At 45.1% G+C, this 21,638-nt stretch overlaps 1 protein-coding gene and 1 long non-coding RNA gene across 3 annotated transcripts; one reads left to right on the top strand and one right to left on the bottom strand.

Moving 5' to 3' along the window:
* Positions 1–1,294: 1,294 nt before the first annotated feature.
* On the bottom strand, positions 1,295–4,943 carry LOC311519012 (potassium voltage-gated channel subfamily A member 1). 2 transcript variants are annotated; one of them, XM_084625135.1, is made up of 2 exons: positions 4,886–4,943; positions 1,295–3,538 (listed from the first exon to the last, which is right to left on the bottom strand). In XM_084625135.1, the coding sequence occupies exon 2, from the start codon at positions 2,905–2,907 to the stop codon at positions 1,426–1,428; it is 1,482 nt and encodes a 493-aa protein (XP_084481261.1). In that variant the 5' UTR covers positions 2,908–3,538; positions 4,886–4,943; the 3' UTR covers positions 1,295–1,425. The 2 variants fall into 2 exon arrangements, with proteins under 2 accessions (XP_084481261.1, XP_084481260.1); XM_084625134.1 differs by lacking the exon at positions 4,886–4,943 and adding an exon at positions 3,967–4,112.
* On the top strand, positions 4,229–6,553 carry LOC311519022. Its single transcript, XR_014711180.1, has 2 exons — positions 4,229–4,514; positions 6,290–6,553. It is a non-coding gene; the product is annotated as an uncharacterized lncRNA (long non-coding RNA).
* Positions 6,554–21,638: the final 15,085 nt, after the last annotated feature.

Here is a 21,638-nt window from a genome sequence, read left to right as displayed (position 1 = left end):
TGCGTTTTAGGGAGTACAAAAGTCTATAGACCTCAAATAATGACTGCAAAAGAAAACTGCTACTGTGATTTGGATGTATACAATAGATAAGTTTCATTTACATTCTGAGACTGCACCAAAAGGCATTTCACCTACAAAGGATACTAGTTCTTAGGTGTTGCTATACATAACTTGACTTCTTAATTTTCCATATAGTTTTCCCTTTAAGGGATGGGATATGTTCCTTTCCAACAGTGCCTGGACAGAAGCCAACACATTTCCCTGAGCAATGCAGGAAACTCATCAGGTCTCTCTATTCAGTTCTTTCTGGCCCTCAATCCAACAGGGTGCTTTATTAATTATTAATTATATTATTATTATTATTATTACTGAATTCATGCATTAATCAATTCAAGCTACACCTTAGTCATTTAGGCCATAATGCTGAATATTTGAACATGCTTAGATCTCCAAAAGTTATTTTTCCTGTTTGACTAACATACATACTTAAATACAGTACTTTAAATTACTAATCAAATATTTAATAAATTAAGGAGTGCACTTTTGGTGAATGCAAATCAAAAAGAAAAGAAAAAAGAAAAGATAAAGAACCTATTTTTAGAAGATTCATTTCAAACAAAAGCTTATCCCCTGTTGTCTGAGGTAACGTTTCAGGCATGCGATTATAAAGTAAATAGTATCAAATTCAGACATGCTTATATTAAACTCCATTGTGCTATCTTGCAACAAAGGGGCTAAAAGTTTTGCTTCCAGTCCTGGAGGGGGGGGGGAAAGTGTGTTTAAACCATCTGCTCTTAAGAAAACTTAGCAGCATTGCAGATGTCTTGTCTTTTTTTTTTTTCTTATAGAATAGTTCTTCTATGTTAAGGGTGTATACAGCAACAAGACCAGGCTTACGTGTATTTTTAATAAGGTGCTGCATGAATTTGTAGATTGGAACTACATCATCTTTCACAAAAGAGGGGAAATTCACACTTCAGTTGATCAAAACAGCAGCAAATGCTTGCTGCATATATTTTGCTGAAGTTTTTTATCTGATGCACTTTCTTGGACGCATTGTGCAGTACTGGAATCCATGCATATTTTTATATCTCTAAAATTGTCTATTGTGTTTTGTTTAAAATTAAGTTAAACAAGCAACTAGGATGAAAAAAGAAGTTTAGATTTAGAAGCATATGATTGTTATTTATCACTAGACTAGTTCAATAGTTATCATTTACCAGTTGGAAAATACCCTTTAAAAATAACCAAAAACGTTATCTTTCATGGATCCTGAAAACTTCTTGATCGCTGAGCAAAAATTCGCAATGCAACAATGCATTTACGATATAAATAAAGCATTCAAAGACTACTAGTAAAGCATCTACAAAGTGTGACCAAGTCACTTAAAGTCTTCAAGCTGAGAGTGTTTTTGTTTTGTTTTTTTTACACATCAGTCAGCAGTTTGTTTTTATTAACACAGTTTTGATTGGCTATGGTGCAGTTGCCAGTTCTGAGATTAGCCTCTCTAAAATTGTCTATGCTATTATTCATATCCTCTTCGATTTCCATGTACTCAGATTTGCTGATTGTGGAGGAGCTACGGCGACTCAGATCACTGTGAGATGCTAAATTGGGGGAGCTAACATGGAGTAACTGAGCCTGTTCTTCCCCTTCTGTTTCTCGGTGGTAGAAGTAGTTGAAGTTGGACACAATGACAGGTACAGGCAGGGCAATTGTCAGCACACCAGCGATGGCACACAAGGAGCCTACGATTTTGCCTCCAATTGTCACAGGGTACATGTCACCATATCCCACAGTGGTCATGCTTACCACAGCCCACCAGAAAGCATCAGGGATACTTGTGAAATGAGACTCAGGTTCTTCAGCTTCAGCAAAATACACCGCGCTGGAGAACAAGATCACCCCAATGAAGAGGAAGAAGATTAGTAAACCTAACTCTCTCATGCTTGCTTTGAGAGTTTGTCCCAAAATCTGGAGGCCCTTAGAATGTCTGGAGAGTTTGAAGATTCTAAAGACTCTTACCAGTCTGATGACTCTCAGGATAGCCAGAGAGGTGGCCTGCTCCCCCTTTTGGGTACCCTCCTGCTCAGCCATCTCAGTTCCTAGGGTGATGAAGTAGGGGATGATGGCCACTATGTCAATGAAGTTCATGATATTCTTGAAGAACTCGGGCTTGCTGGGACAGGCAAAGAAGCGCACCACCAGCTCAAAGGAGAACCAGATGATGCAAAGGGTCTCCACGATGAAGAAGGGGTCGGTGAAAATGTTGGACTTGTGGATCACGGTGGAATTGTCAATGTGGTGCAGAGTCCCTGTAAAGTCCTTGTCCTCCTTCAGATCCGGCAAAGTTTCTAGGCAGAAGATGACTATGGAGATGAGGATCACCATGACTGAGATTATTGCAATGACTCTGGCTGGCCCGGAGCTCTCTGGGTACTCAAACAGGAGCCACACCTGGCGCTGGTACTCCTTCTCAGGCAAGGGCCTCTCCTCCTCCTTGATGTACCCTTCATCCTCCCGGAATTTCTCCATGGCCTCCTCACCTAGCTCATAGAACTTGATCTCCTCAGAGAACATGTCCAGAGGCACATTGACTGGCCTGCGGAGCCGGCCTCCAGACTGGTAATAATAGAGGATGGCATCGAAGCTGGGCCGGTTCCGGTCAAAGAAGTACTCGTTGCGCAATGGATCAAAATACCGCATGCGCTTTTTGGGGTTGCCCAGCAGAGTGTTGGGGAATTGGGCTAGGGTCTTCAGCTGGGTCTCAAAGCGCAGCCCGGCGATGTTGATCACCACCCGCTCGCAGCACTCGTGGTCATCATGGGCGTCTGGCTGGTAGCTATCCTGGGGGTGGCCTGGCAGGACAGAGGTCTCATCCATGTTCTCTCCAGCCATCACGGTCATGGTGGCACAGGGGGTGGGGGAGTCTCAGGGATATAGAGGGACACCTTGGGTGGGGGAGAGGGGTCTGAAATGGAGAGCACCAAGAGGGGAGAGCCTCAGAGGAGAAGGATGGGGGATCTGGGATGCAAAGCCTTAGAGGGGGTAAGGAGGGGTGGTGGATCCAGAATGGAGAGCTTTAGGTGGGGGGACAGAGGATGAGGATCAGGGATGGAAAACCCCAGAAAGGTGAAGGACAAATAGATGAGGGGAAAAGGGCCTGGGGATGGAGAGAATCACGAAAGGGAGGGATAAGGGGTGGAGAACCTCAGAGGGGAAAGAGGAGAGCGGAGGGAGGCATGAGAGGTCCCCTGTGTGTGTCCCAAGGAGGAAGGGTTTGTGGGGTGTCAATCACACACAAACCCCAGGCTGGGCTCTTGTCCCAGCTGGTTCCTTTTGCCTTTAACAGGATCCTGCTGCTTTTCTCGCTGACTCGACCATCACTGCTGCCGCTGCCACGGAGTTACCACCAAAATAAATAAATAAAAAGGGGGGCTGGGATGCGATTGCTTGCAATGCCAACACAGCAATTTCCACGGGCCTCCTGCCTCTTGGGCTGGGGGGATAAAGCTGGCTTCGGGGCAGTCGGTGGAGGCTGCAAGGGGAGAGAGGGGGAAAGTAGACAGGTAAAAAAACCACAACACGCTCAGCTGGGCTGGATGGGGGAAGACAGCAAGAAGCATCATGCTCTTCCCATAGTGTTAACATCCCCGTTCCCACACATTCATACATCGGGCATCCTTCCGATGTAAGGACCTGGTCCAAAGCCCTCTGGAGGCAGGGGAAAGCCTCCCGGTAACTTCAGAGGGTTTGCAGCAGCCTGCCTGCACTTCCCGCGTCTCAACCCCCCTCTTGCAGAAACTTAGCCGCCTCCAGCCAACCCGGTTCCGGGGCTGCGGGGGGGATCGCAGCTGCAGCCCCCTTTCTGCAGCAGGGTGAAGCCACAAGAAAAAGGGGGCCGGGGGGGGAGATCTGGGCTGGGAGGGGCGAGGCAGAAAAGCAGAGCGCGAGGTCTTCCCTTACCTGCCCCCGGGTCAGCTGGAGGGACGCGGACCGGGAGACCCTGCCGGAATGCGTCAAGTCGCAGCCGCAGCGGCCGCATCCAAAAAGCGCCGCAGCCAACTCGCCCTCCTCCTCCTCCTCCGCCTGTGCCCCTGCCGAGATCGCTTCACAGGGCTGCCAGCGAGAGGCTGAAATAGTCATCGGCTAGCTTCGGCGGCGCTGGGGACCAGTCGGGTGGCGATGGGGGGCCGGGGGGGGGAGAAAGGGACACCCACCCGAAAGGATCGCGTCCAACCAACAGCCAGGACGCGGCGAGCGCCTCTCGCTCTCCCCTCCTGCCTGTGCCCTCAGGAGAGCCGGGCGGCGGCGGCGGCGGCAGGGGACAGGCAGAGCCGCAGCCCTGCAGCTGCGTCCCCGGCTAGAGCAGCGGCGGCGGCGGCGGCGGCAGGAGGAGGAGGAAGGCGCGGGCCGCGCGCGGCAGAGGCGAGGCGGCGGCGGAATACGGGCAGCGCAAGGAGCAAACTCGAGCCATTCCTTGAGGCTGCAGGATCAGCAGAAACCTGAGAGCGGTGCGGTGCGGTGCGGGGGGGAGGAGGGGAAAGGGGCGATCGCACGTTTCTCCCCTCCCCCCCCTCCCCCGGTGCCATTGGAGCAGCCTCCCGCCCCCAGCTCCCGGCGGGGTTTAAACCCAGGCGCAGCAGCCGCCACCCTGGGTCCGAGCGAGCGCTGCAAACGGGCCAGGCGCGACGCAATGCGGGCGGCGGCGCGGGCCAGGCGAGCAGAGCCCCCCCCCCCCCCCACCGGGCGTGCGGCCCGCGCTCGGCAGCAGCTCGGAGGGCTCCCAGGCTCGCCGCGAGGTGCAGCGCCCCGCTCCCCTCCGGCCGCAGGAGCAGCGAGGCGCCGGGCCAGCCGGTTCTTGCGGGGGGGGTTTGACACTAACCCGGAGCCTGGCTCTTGGGTTAATCTCTTTCTCGGGACGTTTCCCGCCTGGGACCTACGGCGCCCTTTGGGGAGCAGGTCCCCCCCCTTCCTTCCCCTGCCAGTCACATCTTTCAACCCAATCACTCCGCTCGGACCGGCTCCCAGCAACTCCTCACCGCCCGGCCTGGGCTGGGACTGGCTCCCCAGCCGCGCCGCGCAGGCAGGCTGGTAGCGCAGCCGCTTACCCGGGCTCTGCCCCCCGAGCTGGGCAGCAGGACACGCTCGGGGGTCGGGCTGCCCCCCCTCCCCCAGCTCCTCCCCCGCAGGCCTTCGCCCGGCGCTTGGCCCGAGCAGTGGCTCGGGAGGCGATGCGCCTGCAGTCCGGGCGCCAGCAGCGGCTGCTGAGACAGCGCCCAGCCCGGGGCAGCTGCCAGCGCAGCCAGATCTGCGGCTGGCTCTTCCGCTGCATCGGTTCCCGGCCCCTCCGGCACGCAGCCGCGGACTCCGGCCTTTGCAACGGGACCCCCTTTCCCCCGGCCACGTGCTCGCTAATGGACCGCGCTCCACTCTGCCGGCCGCAGGGGCCTCACCGTGGATCCAGTGCAGTGTGCATTTGATTGGGAGGGCAGCGGCGGCAGCATCTTACAGGGACATTGCCCTTCATGCTGCTTATCCCGCTGAATTGATGAATCACATAACTCGGAGAAGACCTATTATGTCATCCGCTTTTTGCAGGATTGGTGCCTACAGTACGTTGTATAAGAGCTGGCTGCTCGCTTTATCAAACCAGGATAGGCGATCAAATGCAGCCCGGGCTTGTTTTCTTCCATTCTTTGTTTTATTGCACAAATGAGTGTAATTTGAAGCACTTGGGGCATATCCACGTTTAAGAGGGCTGGCCTCATTAGTGTTTCACTGCATAAAACATTAAGCGCAATTAAGGTTGCACTTGGCAGCTTAAAAATGGCTAATCACATGACTCCGTGGACCTTCCCTTCCCTTCCCACTTCTGAGGTCCGCCTATTTATTTCTCCTGCTTTCTTTGAGAGAGGAAGGGTAGTTTTAAAATCTTCTAACAGTTTGTCCTATCTCTGCTGCCAATCAGAGCTTGGATGGAGCGATGCTAATCAGCACTACTTGCGGCAGAAATGCATAGGAAGGGATTTGCCACAAGGCATCAGGTCATTGGGCAGAATAGTCCACTTTAGTGCCTTTTTCAGTGACCAAAACTGTGATGCTTTGAAGGTAGGGTGAAACACTCCACAGTTCTCCTGGCCAAGAGCTATAACGAGGAAAATCCTTCTGCTACCCCAAGGCCAACCATTTACACCCTGAAAGAGGAGATCTGATTATCCTGTCTTTTCCTCCTTAATGATTAGTACTGTCTCATTTGCAATTTAACTATTATTTATTTGTATTGCAGTATTGCCCAAGAGACCAGCTGTGGACCAGAACCCAGTTGTGCTAGGTACCAACACAGAATAAAAAGACAATCCCGGCTCCAAAGAGATCAGAAAGTTATTCAGCCTTTTTTAAAAAATCAGCAACTGTATTTGACTCAACATCCTCTTATGGCAGTGAATTCCAGTGTCCGACTACATGCTATGCAGAGCTGGCTGCAAGATATTCTTAAAATGGTGTATTCAATACATTTGGCTATTTTTGCATAAATAAAACAATGAACATATTTGGAATATTCACCTTATTCTAATGCTTTATAAAGGTTACTATATTTTTTTACAAGTTCAAAATGTGGTGGATAAGGATGGTCTTGTGAATAAGGCACTAGGCTGAAAGTCAGGGTTCAGAATTCAAAACTCTGTTCTGCCACTCTGTTCTTGTGTTAGCTTGGCCAAGTCCCTCAATTTTCCTGCATCTCATCTGTGAAATGGGGATAATGGTGCTTTCTTTATCTCAACAGTTTAGATTATAAACAGTTAGGGGCAGAGACTGCCTTTTACTATTAGGGCTGGGTGGGAAAAGGTTTTCCTGTCCTGTGAGAATTTTTGAGATTTTTCCCATCCCAAATCAGGCCAAAAAGTTCAAAATGTTTTGCAAACCTTCAGATCAATCAAAACATTTTGTTTCAATAATTTCAAAATGTTTTGGTTCAGTTTTGACCTTTTGAGTATAAATTAGGTTATATTTCAAAACAAAGTCATTGCAAATGAAACAGCACATTTTGACAGTTTCTGAACATTCCAGTGTAAAAACAAAAGGAGACTCTGATCAATTTTCATAATACCCTTCCCTCATAATTTTGAATACCTTAATCATTGCTTCTTGCTGATAACTCAAATGCTTCCAGCATAGCTGATTCAACAACACATTAGAAAAAGTGCATTATCAGGAGTAGCGGGATGGGGCCACTGGCAGTCTTATTACGGAATATAAACTACCGTACAGTAGGATTGTGCCTTGGAAGACAAGGAGATCCCATAACATGTTACCCAAGCTACTTATCACTGTAAATGATGAGACAGGATCTGGTGTTGCAGCAAAGTCAGGTTGCTAATTTTAGATACTCCTTATGTTATAGAAAAGGCAGAGAAAATGACCAGAAGAAATCACACATGTAACCTAAGGCAGCAAATTCAGAAATTTACCATTATCCCCCTACTCTTGCATCTCAGGAACAAGGAGAAAATTCTCTTTGTTGGGTCACAAGTAACAAAATCTGTCCTACTTGGCCATGAGGTTAGGGATTTGGGGACATATTTTTAAGAGTACTGTACTGTATTTAGGTGCCCGAAGATCAGACAGGTGCCTAGTGTGATTGTTCAAAAGCAGCTAGGCATTTTCAAAAATCCCACTACACAACTATATGCATCTGTATGTACCTAAATATGTTTAAATATCTATCCCTTGGAACTTTCTGCACAATTTAAATGAAAAAGTTTGTCCATTGGAAGACTTTCTTGTAGAGTAAGCTAGAGGTCGCCCTACTTTTCTGAGACACATGGAGGATCTGCCCTTGTAGTAAGGTTTTTTTTAAAAAAAAAAACAACAACAATGTAGATGCTGACTAAGGACTTTTAGGGCACAGGGGGGATAAGAAAGATTGTATGGAGCAAATGTAATTCTGAAGTTGGATTAGAAAGGAACCGATGGACTTCTGCATTTCTGAGGCATGCATTACCTTCTAATGTGCAAACGTTGGGCAACTAGCTGGCTACTGCTGACAATGAACAGAGCTGCAGCAGCGTTTTTCATGACAATACCATTCATTGTGGGTCTTGACACTCTAAATGTGTTAAAGAAACTGGACATAAAACAGTGATTCAGACATATCAGAAATCATGGGGAAGTCTTCCAAGGCAACTGCTGTGGCATTTTAAAAGGTGGTCCTACCGGGGCCAGATTTCCAGTTAGGCATAGTAGGCATGTGCCTAGGGGGTGCCAGCATTCTAGGGGCACCTTCGCTCTCTAAAACTGTGTGCAACATGCAGGTCCGCTGTAGGCAGGGGGGGTGCTGAAGATGCTGTCCCTAGGGGCATGTAAGGTGTAAATCCAACCCTGGGTCCTACTAGCTGGGGAAGGCTCTTTCCTCTTGGGTTAAGGTCCGCATGGACTCAGAACTACAACAACCCTTCTTTTGCACTGCATGTAATTCCTCTGATTTAGGGCTTCTGTTGTTGCCCACTGAAGTCTTTCATGTGAGCCAGGTTTCTCTGAGATTAGTATTCATAGCCCTTTCTTATCAGAAGCTCTGCCACCCAGCAGCATTCGTCCTTGATTTTCTTTGCTGGTGAGCCCTGCCCACCAGCTTCCCCGTGAAAATCCTCCTCTGAAGGAATTTTTGCTTGCTGCACTCTGTTCCTCTCTCCCAAGGAGTCTCTTCTCTAGCCCAGCCCCACTGGACATAGCTTCCTGATATCATGCCAGGTACTTCCCTGCCTATTAACTGCTTCCCAGTTTCTCATTGAACCCATCAAAAATTTGCACAGAAGAAATTATTTGCACACCGGGCCTGTCAAAAAATAGAGGGAATATTGGTCCCAGGTGAACTTGCCTGGCATCATTCCCCCTGGTGGAGCCTGTCTCTCCTTCACCAATATGCCCAGCACCCATAAGAGTCTAAACACCCCCACACACACACTTCCCAAACATCCCCTCCCTCCTTCCTGTCTGATGTTCATGCTGGATATTCACTTTTTATAGCATTCAGTCATAGTTAGTAACACTTAACATAGCTGGAAGATCAAATCAGTTAGGGCAAGTTATTTTGCAATCCCAGATTTTGCGCATCACATGCAAAATCCCTCCAGAACTTGTTAAATGTGAGGCCTGGACTTTAATGACACTTTTCACATGGTTAAAGTAAAGCACGTGCTTAAGTGCTTTGCAAAAGCAGGACTAGAGCGATCAGTACCTTACATGATCATACTGATAATGGGTATGTCTGGGTAGAATGGCTCTTCCTTGCAAAGTGACTTTGTGTAGAAGGTATCATGTTTCTCTGGTTTCTGCATCAACTTTGCTCAGTTTGCAATTTTGAAAAACGAGGGGTGGGGGGTTTCTGCCTAGCTGCCAGTCCTACAAACTCACTCTGGTTTCTGATAGTCAGGATGGGTTCTCTCCAGCCCATGAATCATCTATAATTGAGGTTCTGTAAGACAATTTAAGACCTCAGCTACAACTGAGAAACCTCATGTTAAGATTATACCCTGTGACGGTAACACTTGTGTAAGCCCATCAATGGGTTTGAACAGGTAGAACTGAGGACATAACCCAAAAAACACTAGAGACATTGTATAATATGTATAATCTCAAGGCACTGTACAAGAGAAGCTAAGGGACTAATTTGGCCTACAGAGCCTCTATCGCTGTTGATGATCCGTGAGATGGAAAGAACCCAGTTTGACTGCCAGAGCCCAACTTAAGTTTGTGGTGCTGACAGAACATACATACATACACACACACACACACACACACACATATATAACTTGCAAAAACCCTTTAAAGGTTTTTTGCCCTCTTTAAACACTAATTTATGAGCCCTGTTACTATCTTCCAATCGTATTCGATATTTCTACTACAAGGATAATCAAATCTCATGCTTCAGAACACACCGATAGCCTGTGGGAGACAAAAATGATTTTCCCCTCATGTCATAGCATTGTGCATTTTTTTACTACCTTCCTTTCATGCATCAGGTATGGGCCTGTGTCAGAGATGTCAGCCAGGACAGCAATTCCTGTTATTACATGGGGCTCAAATGATAGCCTGGCTGCACAAACATTCAGGGGAACAAGAGTGTTTAAGGAACCCCGTACTCCCCTGCATGGGCTACCCACATTGCTGGAGCCTGAATGGGGAGATGAATAGACACTACCAGGTTGGTACTCCCCATCCTGCATGGGTAGGTGGACTGTGGGTGTGCACAGGTGGGAAGTAGGTGGAGTAATGTGTTGGCTGATGAAACCTCTCTCATTCAGAGAGGGAAATTTGATGTGTCGGGGAATGGCTCAATCTGCTTACTTCACCCATAGACCAGCAGGGACCAAATTCTGGTTCTGAGAGATCTGGCTCTTGCTCTGCTCCTAGGGCAGTGCAACTATGCTCTGCTCCTGATCTGGGCTGGATTGTAAAGGTCTAATCCGGCCCACAGTGCCTGACCTAAGAGTACAATAAGATCAACAACATAAACCCATTCACAAGTATATTCCTAGATAATAAAACCCTTCTAGTTCTTTTGGAGTATAAATAAATATACACTCATTTTTTTAAATAATAAAATTGTGTATATTAATACCTCCACCTCCTTCCACTTTCTCTGCTGTCTGGGGAGGTTCCTTCGCAGTAGCTTCATCTGTCTAATCTTTTATTGAGTACCTGCCCACACAGGCTGATTGCTCCTATGAAATTTTCTGATGGCCATACATTGATTCATTACGAACGGTTTCTACTTCCCAGGAATCTGCACTCTGAAAGCAGTCTTTGTAGAGGGAGGCTCTGACTTTCAGTTTGCAACAACAGGTCCTTTCTGTGATTACACTGGCAGCCTTATGATCCTAAATACCATCGTGTATTCACTGCATAGAACTTCCTTCCTGATCCCTAGGTCAAATTTTTAACTGTCCATGCTCTTTACACTAACCATTATGGACTGACATACTTAAGACTGCAACTTGAATTCTGAGCACAATTTTAATCCTTTGTGATCCTTTGTGCTTGAAATGTTACAGGAATAGTCTTTGGCGAGAGGATAAATTGTATGGAAATTCATAGGCAAATTAGATAAACCATTTCTGAGACAGAGGGCTCAACTAATATCACTTACAGTAGTGTAAATTCAGAACAGCTCTACTCAGTCAATAGAGTTATTCCAGATTTACACCACTGGATCTGAGCTCAGAATGTGGCCCATGGACCTAAAAAACATGTCGTTTGAAAAATCTTCTAATGCCCTTTTGTCACATCATATCTCAAAAACAGCTTGGCGTGGAAGCTTCAAATCAATGAGATCTAATGCACAGGACTGGTTTGCAGTGAACAAAGGATCAGAACCTTTGCCAAGAGTCTGAAAGAGCTCTGAACATCCACTAACGGTGCAAAGGAGGTCTGAACTTCTGCCCAAGGTTTGAAAAAGGTTTTGGGAAACAATTCTTCCCCACAAATGTACTAATTCCTGCTGATCTGCTAAGCCATTTAGGCTACGTCTACACTACAGTGTAAGCCCAAGGTTAGTAGAACTTGCGTTAGCAGACCCTGCGTTAACCTAGGGCTTGAGCATCTACATCTGGCAATGTTGGACCATTGCTATATGTCCTCCCAGATAGTAGGCCAGGACAGAGACTGATGGGCCAGAGAACCAAGACTCTCCTTCCCATTAAGGGGTAGTCTGCTGCAGCTCAGCAAAGGAATGATGGGCAGGACACAGAAGCAGTTAAGAGAATGCCAAACTAGGCAGGCAGCCTGCTACAACAAAGGAATTAAGGATATGACCCTACTACGCAGAGGCAAGCAGGATTGGGTCCAACCATCGAAAAGCCCCACAAAGAAATGGCAAAAGGCAACAATCCACCTTGCAGTGGGACACAGGTTCTATGAGATAGCTACAGACTCAGGACAGCAGTGGAGACAAAGCAGAAAACAACTGCGCAGTAGCAGCAGACAGAGAGCACAACCAGAGAGATGGGGCCAGGACCAGGACCAGGAGGAATAAGAAGGAGCCGGCCTGACACAGGAGAGTCAGAAGAAAGTATATAAGCAACACAGAGGACCAATAGGATGCCACCCAACACACTGAAGGCGGCCACAGTGTAGAAGTTCCCTACCAAATGCTGGCACAAAGGACACAACAACAAAGATTGTTAGATGGAAAGATGTAGCAAGCTGCATGGCAATTGGAGGGGGGAGCACAGGCTGCAGGAGGGAAGGTGTTTGGAAGAGGGACTAGTAAGCCAGACTGTGTGCACATGGCTTGAATAGGAACTGCAGAATATCTGTAAATAGTCCTCTTAATAAAGTGTCAGTTTAGTTTTCAAAACATGGCGTCGTCATGTTATTACCCAGCATGTGGTACACGAAGCAATGAGTATGATGCCCCATAGTGAGTATTTGCAGGATTGGGCCCCCAGATTGCATTGTGTTCTCGGTTTAGAGAGGACTTTATCCCTCTCTTTTAGAAGCGTGACATTCCCTTTCCAAGCGTTCAGGGACACCTGCCTAGCCAGGATGCTTGTTGTGTACATAAAAGTCAGTAGAACTGAAGCACAAGCAATTTATTTGTTCTAAAAGAATCTTTAAGAAACAGAAATTGTGACCATTAATATGACTTAAAGTGAAAGGTGCAGATGCTGTTTGTCCCTTCTTTGGGCACTCTTAAAGGGTCCATAATAGTTCCAAGTCTTAGCCAAACTGAAGACAGTAAAAAGTCCCTTGGCGACCATCAGTGCCCAAGGATTACACTTGTTGCTGTGTAAATGCCTGCTGCCCCAGTTACTGCCTCCCCACAACCGCTGCTCCACCCAGGCTCTCTCTCTGATCTCTTGCTCCTCCCTGGTCCAGAGTCCACCCAGATATGGATTTGTCTGGCCTTTTCCTTACCCCATGACTGAGTCTGTCTCGTACCCTTTCCATATCTCTAGTCACTCATAGCAGAAGGGGTGGATAACTTGGATTTCTACAACACCCCATTGTTGGTGGGTTCCATACCAGTGATGAGACACCTCTGCCCCCACCTTACATCTCCCCTGACAAACTCAAATACATGGATATACTTGGGTACCGTGATGTCTAGAGAGCCAGTAAGAGAGCTCAATGAGTGTATAGAACAGTCTCCATCCCTAGGTATCTTTCCCCCTTGCTGTGGCACATCATTGTTCTAGCCACAAGTTAGTTGCCTTTTGAAGTTCAATGGCTGTTGCTCCAATGGCTTCCACATCCCTGCTGCTTATGAATTGGGTGGACAGATGTAAAAGGGAATTCAGCTACATGTCATCCCTCCTCTACCCTGCTGCCTCAGAGCCATAGTCACATGCCCTAGTTTTGCACATGATTATTATTTGCCTGATTGTGTTACTGTCCAAAGGCTCCTCTCAGGATGAATGCTTGTTGTGCTATACACTGTAGAAACACACAGGTAGATGCAGTCCCTGCCCTGAAGATCTCAGTCTAATTTTAAACAAGATGCAAAACAGCAAGTGTGACAAAACATAGGTAGGAAGGGAGAAGGAGCGGAGCAGTTTCAGTGTGTGGAAAGCTTGCCTGCCAATATCTACTTTTTAATAATAAATGTTTTATGGATAACTGTTTATTGCGAAAGAAGAAGACTAACAGCTGTATATGTTAAAGGATACTGAAAATCAGTTCAAAGCTCTAATCCTCTGCTGTTAGTAGACCTGACTGCTTATTGATATCCAAGATCCTTTCTGTTCAATATACTGAGGGATGCTCCAGAACATCTAACCACCTCTCATAAGGACTAATGTTACTGGTACACATAACATGCAAATGTAACTTAATTTTCCTCTGGGCAATATCCTTGGCCAGAGAGTTCTCTCAACCACTACCATGTTCACCAGGTGCAAACTTGCTGTACACCCTCTGTCAGCATGCCTGTACCCAGAACTGGCCCTAGACCAAATGGCACCCCACGTGAGGAGCGTCTTAGGTGCCCCCCGCCCATCTGTTGAACACCTTATTTTTTATTGCATTTGCAGCCCATTTCACGACTTTGATGCACAATTTGCATGCATGATTTATCCCTGTCATATAAGATGATAAATCTGTACACTAGGATCTGTATTTATTCATGACATATATAAGCAAATAAAAAAACTGGTTTCCTCTAAGCTTATAGAAACTTTTTAATTTTAAGAATAACTGAAATGTACTAACATCAAGAATTGAACTGTGCACCACCATCGGGTGGACCAGTGTTAAATAGAGTTACAGTAGGTGACAGCCTTAGAATGTTAACCCTAGTCCCTTAGTTCAAAAGGTTGCCCTTGTGAACTGAAGCAAAGCGTCAGAGAGATCCAAAGACTGGCCAATGGCATTTTCAAGGAATAAAATAGCAAGTGATGTCAGTCTCTTGTCAAATATCATCAACCAAAGATGCGTTTTAATGAGCCTGAGCTTCAAAAAGCTGCACTCACCACTCATGATTGTGACCAGCAGCATGAGCAGAATCCTCAGAGCTCTCCACACATTAGGAAAAGTGTCCTTCAGTTCTGCATCATGAATGAACTGGGGAACTTGGAGCAGAGAGTGTTTTCCATGTGGCAATATGTAATGCATGTTGTCAATTCACCACAGAGGTCTTTATCATTGACATCTGAATATCCCCCATGTGTCAGTGTCCGGTGAAGGTCTGTACAGTTGTTCAAGAGTTTTCCTGTCTGCTGGCAGCTTACTAAGGTCATACAACTCCTCCCCTGCCAGGTCTTTCTGTTATGCTTTAGTTGTTCAAACCTTTCCTTAATGGACACTCAAGCTGTGTCAACAAGCGAGCAAAAACCAAACAAACCACTCTCTTGATTTTTTCTTCTGAGCTTCCCATCACCTCATCTCTGTCCTCTGTGATGGGATCCCGGCGTACAACCTACAACTGTGAGACCTCTGTGCCCTCTTAGCTTTCCAGCCTAGACTATGTCTCACAATGTTTTGCCACTGACAAGCAGCAAACCCCTCCAGGCGCTGTTATCACTCAGCCACCAGCATGCAGAGGCACACCCAGCCAAGTTGCATGAAGGCTCCCCAAGTCCCTCATGAACCATACACAGGGAAACACCAGCAAATCTCCCAAGCCCCCAGCCTTGCAACCCAGGAGTATACCATCTTACACTGCTCAAGACCTCCTTGTAAGCAATGCAAGTTTATTAATTAGTTCACCATTTCATCAAAGGAAAGTGGACATGCACCAGCCTTTGTAACCTGAGCAGATTTCCCAAGCACTTTAGACAAACTCACTGGTAAGGATAAAATATTAAAGTCAGGTTATTGACTACAGAAAGACAGATTTTAAGTAATTATAAGTGGTAGGCAAAAACGGTCAGAGATAGCTACCAAAGAAAATAAAAAAGTATGCACACAGTCTAAATCCATAAAAACACCCCTTTTTCATGCTTTGTGTGTATAAAAAGATATTCTATACTTTCCACTGTATGCATCCAATGAAGTGAGCTGTAGCTCACGAAAGCTTATGCTCAAATAAATTGGTTAGTCTCTAAGGTGCCACAAGTCCTCCTTTTCTTTTTGCGAATACAGACTAACACGGCTGCTACTCTGAAACCAGCCTAAATCCTAAACCTTATTAGACTAAGCAGTATTTAGACCAAGCAGTTTTTCTCACCTCACTGGATGTTGCAGGTAGGTTACAGTCATTAATACACAGGCTTTCCCTTTAAGCCTGACATCAGTCTCCTCAGTTCAAGTCTTTCTCTTCCCAGTATTCTTGTTGCCTTCAGAGTAGGTCAAGGAGGAGAAAGGTAAAATCATGATGCCACTGTCCCCTATTTTATACCTTCAGTCCATGGGCCTGGAAAACACTAGCCCAGACACATCCTGATGGGCTTTGCTGAGTCACGGAGTTGAGCAATCCCCATAGTGTGGTGCTTGCACAACTTCACCTGAATTGTAAATCCCTTGTTTACTATTCCCCTGCTGGTCAATGGCTGGTGATGATCATTCAGTGCCCACCCGGGTGCTGATCACCTCCTTTGTTGTTGTCACTGGAGAACTAGCAGTGAGTGACTTCCAACTCACAACGTATTTCAACAAACAGCCATACATCGAAATCTCACAACTTCATGCACATAATGATATACATATTTTGACAGAACAATGGGTTTCAGCGGATCATGATCTTTCATACGATATCTTAGATGGCATGCTTTGCATGAAATATCACAACCACATACGAATGATGACTATGGGGTTATAGGGTGCTACTTTAAGGTACAGTGTCACACCCTCATAACCAAACTGTCTCTTTTTCTGATAAATAAGAGTTTCCTTGGAGACAGGTGCAATGCCTCAGTTTTCCGCCATTTCTTTCGCAGTAGTGAGGGCATCTTCAAATCCGTTGTCTCTGTAGACCGCAACAAAATCAAGACAGCTTCTCAACAAAGTAGTAGCAGTCGTGATGTTCATTGACTGAGTTTGTAATGCCTCGCTTACAATGTTTACTTGGAATAGGATATTGTGCCAAACCACAACTGAGAGTAAAAATTTGAAGTCAATGATGTTGTTTGCCAGGCTTTGCGCCTCGGGTCGGATTATGGCCTTGGCACTACTAAACTGCGCCAGTTCCATCAGGGTGTCGTAAACCTCAGTCACTGGCCTTATGCTGTCAATGCCACTCTCCCAGCAAGTGTCATTTAGCAGCTTCACGGTCAGATTTGTAACACTGCCCGTGAGGACCTTCCACCTGATAGTTGATGCTGAAAACAGGCCGTATATAGCCTTGTAGAACTCCCAAGACAGATACTGAAGCTAAAGAAGATGACGCTACATCTGATACAACCAGCTTGAGGGAATGGCAGCCATAAGGCATGAAGAAAGCTCTAGGAATCAGCGCAAGGATCCTTGCCTGGATGCCACTGTTTCTTCCCTTCATGTTCGTGCCGTTGTTGTAACCTTGGCTGCAGCCGTCCTGAAGCTTTATTTTATGCTCATTCAAAATGTACATAAATAGTTCTGTTAGGCCTTTTCCACTACAGTCATCCACAGACCAGAAACAGATAAAGTGTTCCTTTACTTGGATACAACCATCCTCGTTGTCAACAAATTTTACTGTAAATGGCATCTTTTCATTGTGACTAATGTTGGGAGTGCTGTCCATTATTATGGTGTAGTACTTCGCTTTGCCATACTGCATCAATATGTTATCAAGCACCTTCCTTGCCATAAGATCAATCAATTCATTCTGAATTATTTTGCTGCAGGAATGCTCTTTATGAACTACTTGACATAGGTGCTCATGCATGACATCATTGTATTTCCCAAACCAAGGACATTACTGTTATGTTCAGTGAACAATTTATCCAATGACCCCTAGAAAGCCAAATTATTCTTTGCAAGGAAGAGGGTAATTGAGATCAGATGCTTGAGCGTGTTCTTCCAGTGCTGGGTTTCTACATTAATAATGCACTGGTTTTCTGCATCTACGCATTTATTTAGCTTGAGCCTGGACTTGACCTCCATCCATTTGGAGTAGGCCATAAAATGGTTGGGTGACTTTTCATGTTGTTCCAGAGTATCAGCTAAGTTATGCCAGTAATTACTCCCAAAAAGCGCAAATAATGATTTGGCATTCTTGTCAAATATTTTGCAACAAAAACAGAACACTTTGTCAGTTGATTTTGAGTAAACGAGCCAACGCCAATTCAGTTTCTCACCATTCTTGAGCACTCTTTCACAGTGTGACTTTGAGAAGTGTCTCTTTGGCTCATTTACTGGAAATGTCATATTCTCAATTTTGCTCAGCACATTCAAAATTGTATGATCAATATCAGTGGAGTTTAGGATCGCCGGCTATAAAGCAGGACCTGATGTATCAATTTGTGGTGTGCAATTTTTCTCACTGCTGTTTCTTTCATCATGTGAGGCTGATTCTTCTTTATCATTTCTCACCTTTTCATGTAAACCAGATTTTTGTGTGTCATTACTCTCCTTTTCACATGAGCCACATTCTTTTTTATCATCTCTCTCTTTTATGCTGTCAGGGAAACCGGAAGATTCTCCATCATTTTTCTCACATTTTCATTCCTTATGTTCAGGTAAATCTGCTAATTCCTTAGTAATAGGACTTCCATCATTTATGCTTTGCTCCTCAATTTCTTTTGCACTGGGACAATTGCTACTGCCTAAAGCCCGGTCTATGATGTTCTGTTTCAGATATTTTCCCATCAAATTTGCCCCTTGCTGCAAACTAGATTGCAATTGAGCTTTTCACTTACTATAATGAGGTCCTGAAGGCTTCTTTGGGGGCATCTTTTATTTTCTACAGGGGAAAACAGACAGTATTAGGGAGAGCAAAAGTCTATGTTCCACAGTCTTAGAAAGTCATCAAACATTATGTGTAAAGCAATGAAAAAAAAAGTAACAGTATTTCTTTTATATTGTTGCATAGACAGAGGTTCGGTAGATATCTCTGATGTCTCATTAAATATGTCCTTTATTAGTCACTAGTTACACTACTTACTTCAAGTCTTAAAACACAAGTACACTTTCACAATTACACAATAAAACAAAGTTCACTATATCGCAGCTGGGCACTCACTTCACTTCAGTTCATTCTTATATCTCACTGACTGGCAACCTCCCAGGCCTTATATACCAGAGAGGGCCTGGCTGACAACATTCTAAGAGGTTCAAGGAAAATGTCATTCTCAGAAAGAATGGAAGGTCCCATGACATTCTACAAAGGGCCAGAACATTCAAAGAGGTTAGTGAAAAATGAATCCACATACAGAATACCTGAAACATTACTTCAAACATTCTATTTTCTCTTTTGTCACTAACAACAAAAACAGGAACCCAAGCACAGCACCCCAGGTGGTCATCTGGGTCACCTGCCCCTAAATCTGGCCCTGTCTGTACCAAATCTGCCTAAACCCCTAGGTGACTTGATAATAGGGCTGGCAGGATTGTTCGTTGTTGTGCGTGGGTTGAGTCCCTATCCTGCTCTCAGCTCAGCATATATACTCTAAGTTAGTGTCCTCATCCTTTTCCTGGTGTTTTCCCTTTTTCTTATTCACACCACACCTGCACCCCTTCTCTCCTGCCATATCCCCCGCACTTCCCTTTCCTTCCATTTCGCTTATCCCCTCCTAAGTAACCCCTCCCCAACAAAAGATGTGGAATTAGCATGATGTTTGCTGCCAGCACCCTATTTACTCTGTGCGTTCTACCCTGTGTCTATCTAGTTTATTTAGATTGTAAATTCTTCAGGGCAGGGACCCTCTACTACACGGCTTTTGTGCAGTATCTAGACAATGTGACTCCATTCTTAGGTACTACCACAATAAATATGATTAATAATACATTCTTAAATTTAAAACATGAAGAACAAACATTAGACTGACCTTCCTCCTCATGTTTTTTTTCCCTGCAGGACCTCATGTCTCAACTAGTCCCTCTCTTGCCTTAGACTCTCCACTTTTTTACCTTCATATGCTGGAGGAAATTAAAGCCACCTGGTCGAGCTGCCAGAATGAGTCAGCAAAACAGACCAACATCCATATGCAGGGGCTAAGACCTTGACCTCTTGCCACAGCTGTGAACAACAGATTTGACAAGCTTAGTCCTTTTTTCTATTTGTGAAATGATCCTGAGATTTTTATTCATTCGTCTGTAATCTGACTTCATTTAAAGAATAGTTCTTATGAACATATGTGAGCCTATGGACTGTTTGCAAACTGGGTTCAGATTTTTTTTTAAAATGAGAATACCCTGTTTAGGAGTCAATGTGATTAGTTCAATAAAGACATCTATCCAATACAATCAGTGGATGAAAATCAGTTATGAAGTGTATGTCCCTTAAGAAAAAAGAAATAAAAAATGACGACGTTTTAGAATTGAACAATGTTCCCATTCGTATTACTGTGGCTAGTTTTCGTCACCTGGCATCAATAAAACTATTGCAGAGATTAAAAAGCTGCAGAGAAGGGCAACAAAGATGATGAGCGGCACGGAGATACTTGCATATTGTCATATACCTATGACCACTTGGGACTTCACATACATCACTAGGCTGCATGCTGTGCCACTGGCAACTTCACTGCACCAATGGCAACAGAACTTGAAATGTTCTGCTCTGAAATCAAAGGGAACAAACAAATAAACGAAAAGAAAAACTCTATTAAGAATTAGTAGTAGTATATGGCCTTTGAGACACAGTTGAATCTATCCAGTAGAAGGCAGTGGTACACATACGTATTGCAGTATTATGAGAGACTCCAAAAATTAGGCTTATTTAGCATACAAATGGGAAAACTTAAGGGGAATTAGAATATCACAGTATTCAGTCTTAAGCAGGATATTATACTAGTGCCTAGAGACCCCAATTAAGATTAGGGCCCCATTGTGCAAGGTGCTGCTGTAGGTATGGATGAATCTTTTCATACTATCCCATGGAACAAGGGGTTACTGAAATTAACAAACAATTAAAGGAGTTATTTCGTCACATAATGTGAAAGTCACCATAGTATTGAGGACGAGCATAAGACGTTCCTCTAAAATCCACTTAATCCCTGCTTCGAAGATTTAAATGATGTTCAGGAGATGCAAAGGCCTTGCACAGGTCTTCGGCACAAAAGTTAGTTTTACCCACAATACATAATCAACCTCCCTGTGGAAATCTCTGCAACAAATCTGAATGAGTGAAATATAATAGCTAGATTTCAAGAAGGGCCGGATGATGCTCTGACCAATAGTGCTGTCTGCAGCTATGAAAGCTAAGATACTGGTAATCAACTCTCATGTTTCAGGGTGTACACAGATCACCACAGGGGACAGGAAGGAATATTTGTCCCTTACCGATATCACTGCATCTTTGGCATGGGCTACATTGAGGTTGAGGGTGAAGGGGCAACCTTCCTCTGAGGCACCAGGAGTTCCTTGGTGTTAAAGGCAGGGGGTCGCACTTGATGGCTCAATGGCTTGATCCCACACGACAGCTCCTATGTTTTTGACAGAAGCTGATATACAGATTTGTTTCCTGAACATTCTGCAAATTGGCAAACCAGCCCAAAATTATTATACTAGTTAAATACAACTACTTATCCATGTGGTAGCCAAGCTGCAAAAGGTCAGATTGAGATGTCTTTTGCATACTGTTTGTGATTTTTTCCCCCTTTTAGGTCTCTTATTTGTGCTTTATTTAAATATATCTTATTGTTCCTCTTGCATATTTTGTTGGCAGGCCCTTTGGCAGTGATTTCTGCCTCCATCACAGCTCGGATCTTGTGGCAGCTGGTGGAAAGGTTTGCTTCTGATCTGTAATTCCATCAAAGAATGCTCCTGAAAATACCATTTAAACTCGTCAAGGTGAATGTGTGCTTCTAGTTTATATTTATCTGTGGGTCTGAGCTGCTTTGATGCTGAAGAATCTGTAGAAAAAAAACACCCATGATGGCCATGAGCTCTAGCGGTAAGTTTCTCTCCAGAGGCGACTGAACTCCTTGTTACATTCTTAAAGAAAAATAATACCCCAAGAACATGGATCTGAATTGGTGATTGCAATTCGACTGTTTTGAGGATGGATTAAGATTCAGGGGAACATTAAAGCAAACTCCTCAGCATTTTTATACAAACACTTT

Source organism: Lepidochelys olivacea, assembly GCF_965140295.1.
Source record: "Lepidochelys olivacea isolate rLepOli2 genome assembly, chromosome: 1".
NCBI lineage: Eukaryota > Metazoa > Chordata > Testudines > Cheloniidae > Lepidochelys > Lepidochelys olivacea.
Note: the sequence above shows the minus strand (reverse complement) of the source record. Positions and strands in the feature narration are given on the sequence as shown.

Bases quoted from the DNA above. Each gene is read 5' to 3' on its own strand.
- LOC311519012 (XM_084625135.1), bottom strand. From the start codon at position 2,907: ATGACCGTGATGGCTGGAGAGAACATGGATGAGACCTCTGTCCTGCCA.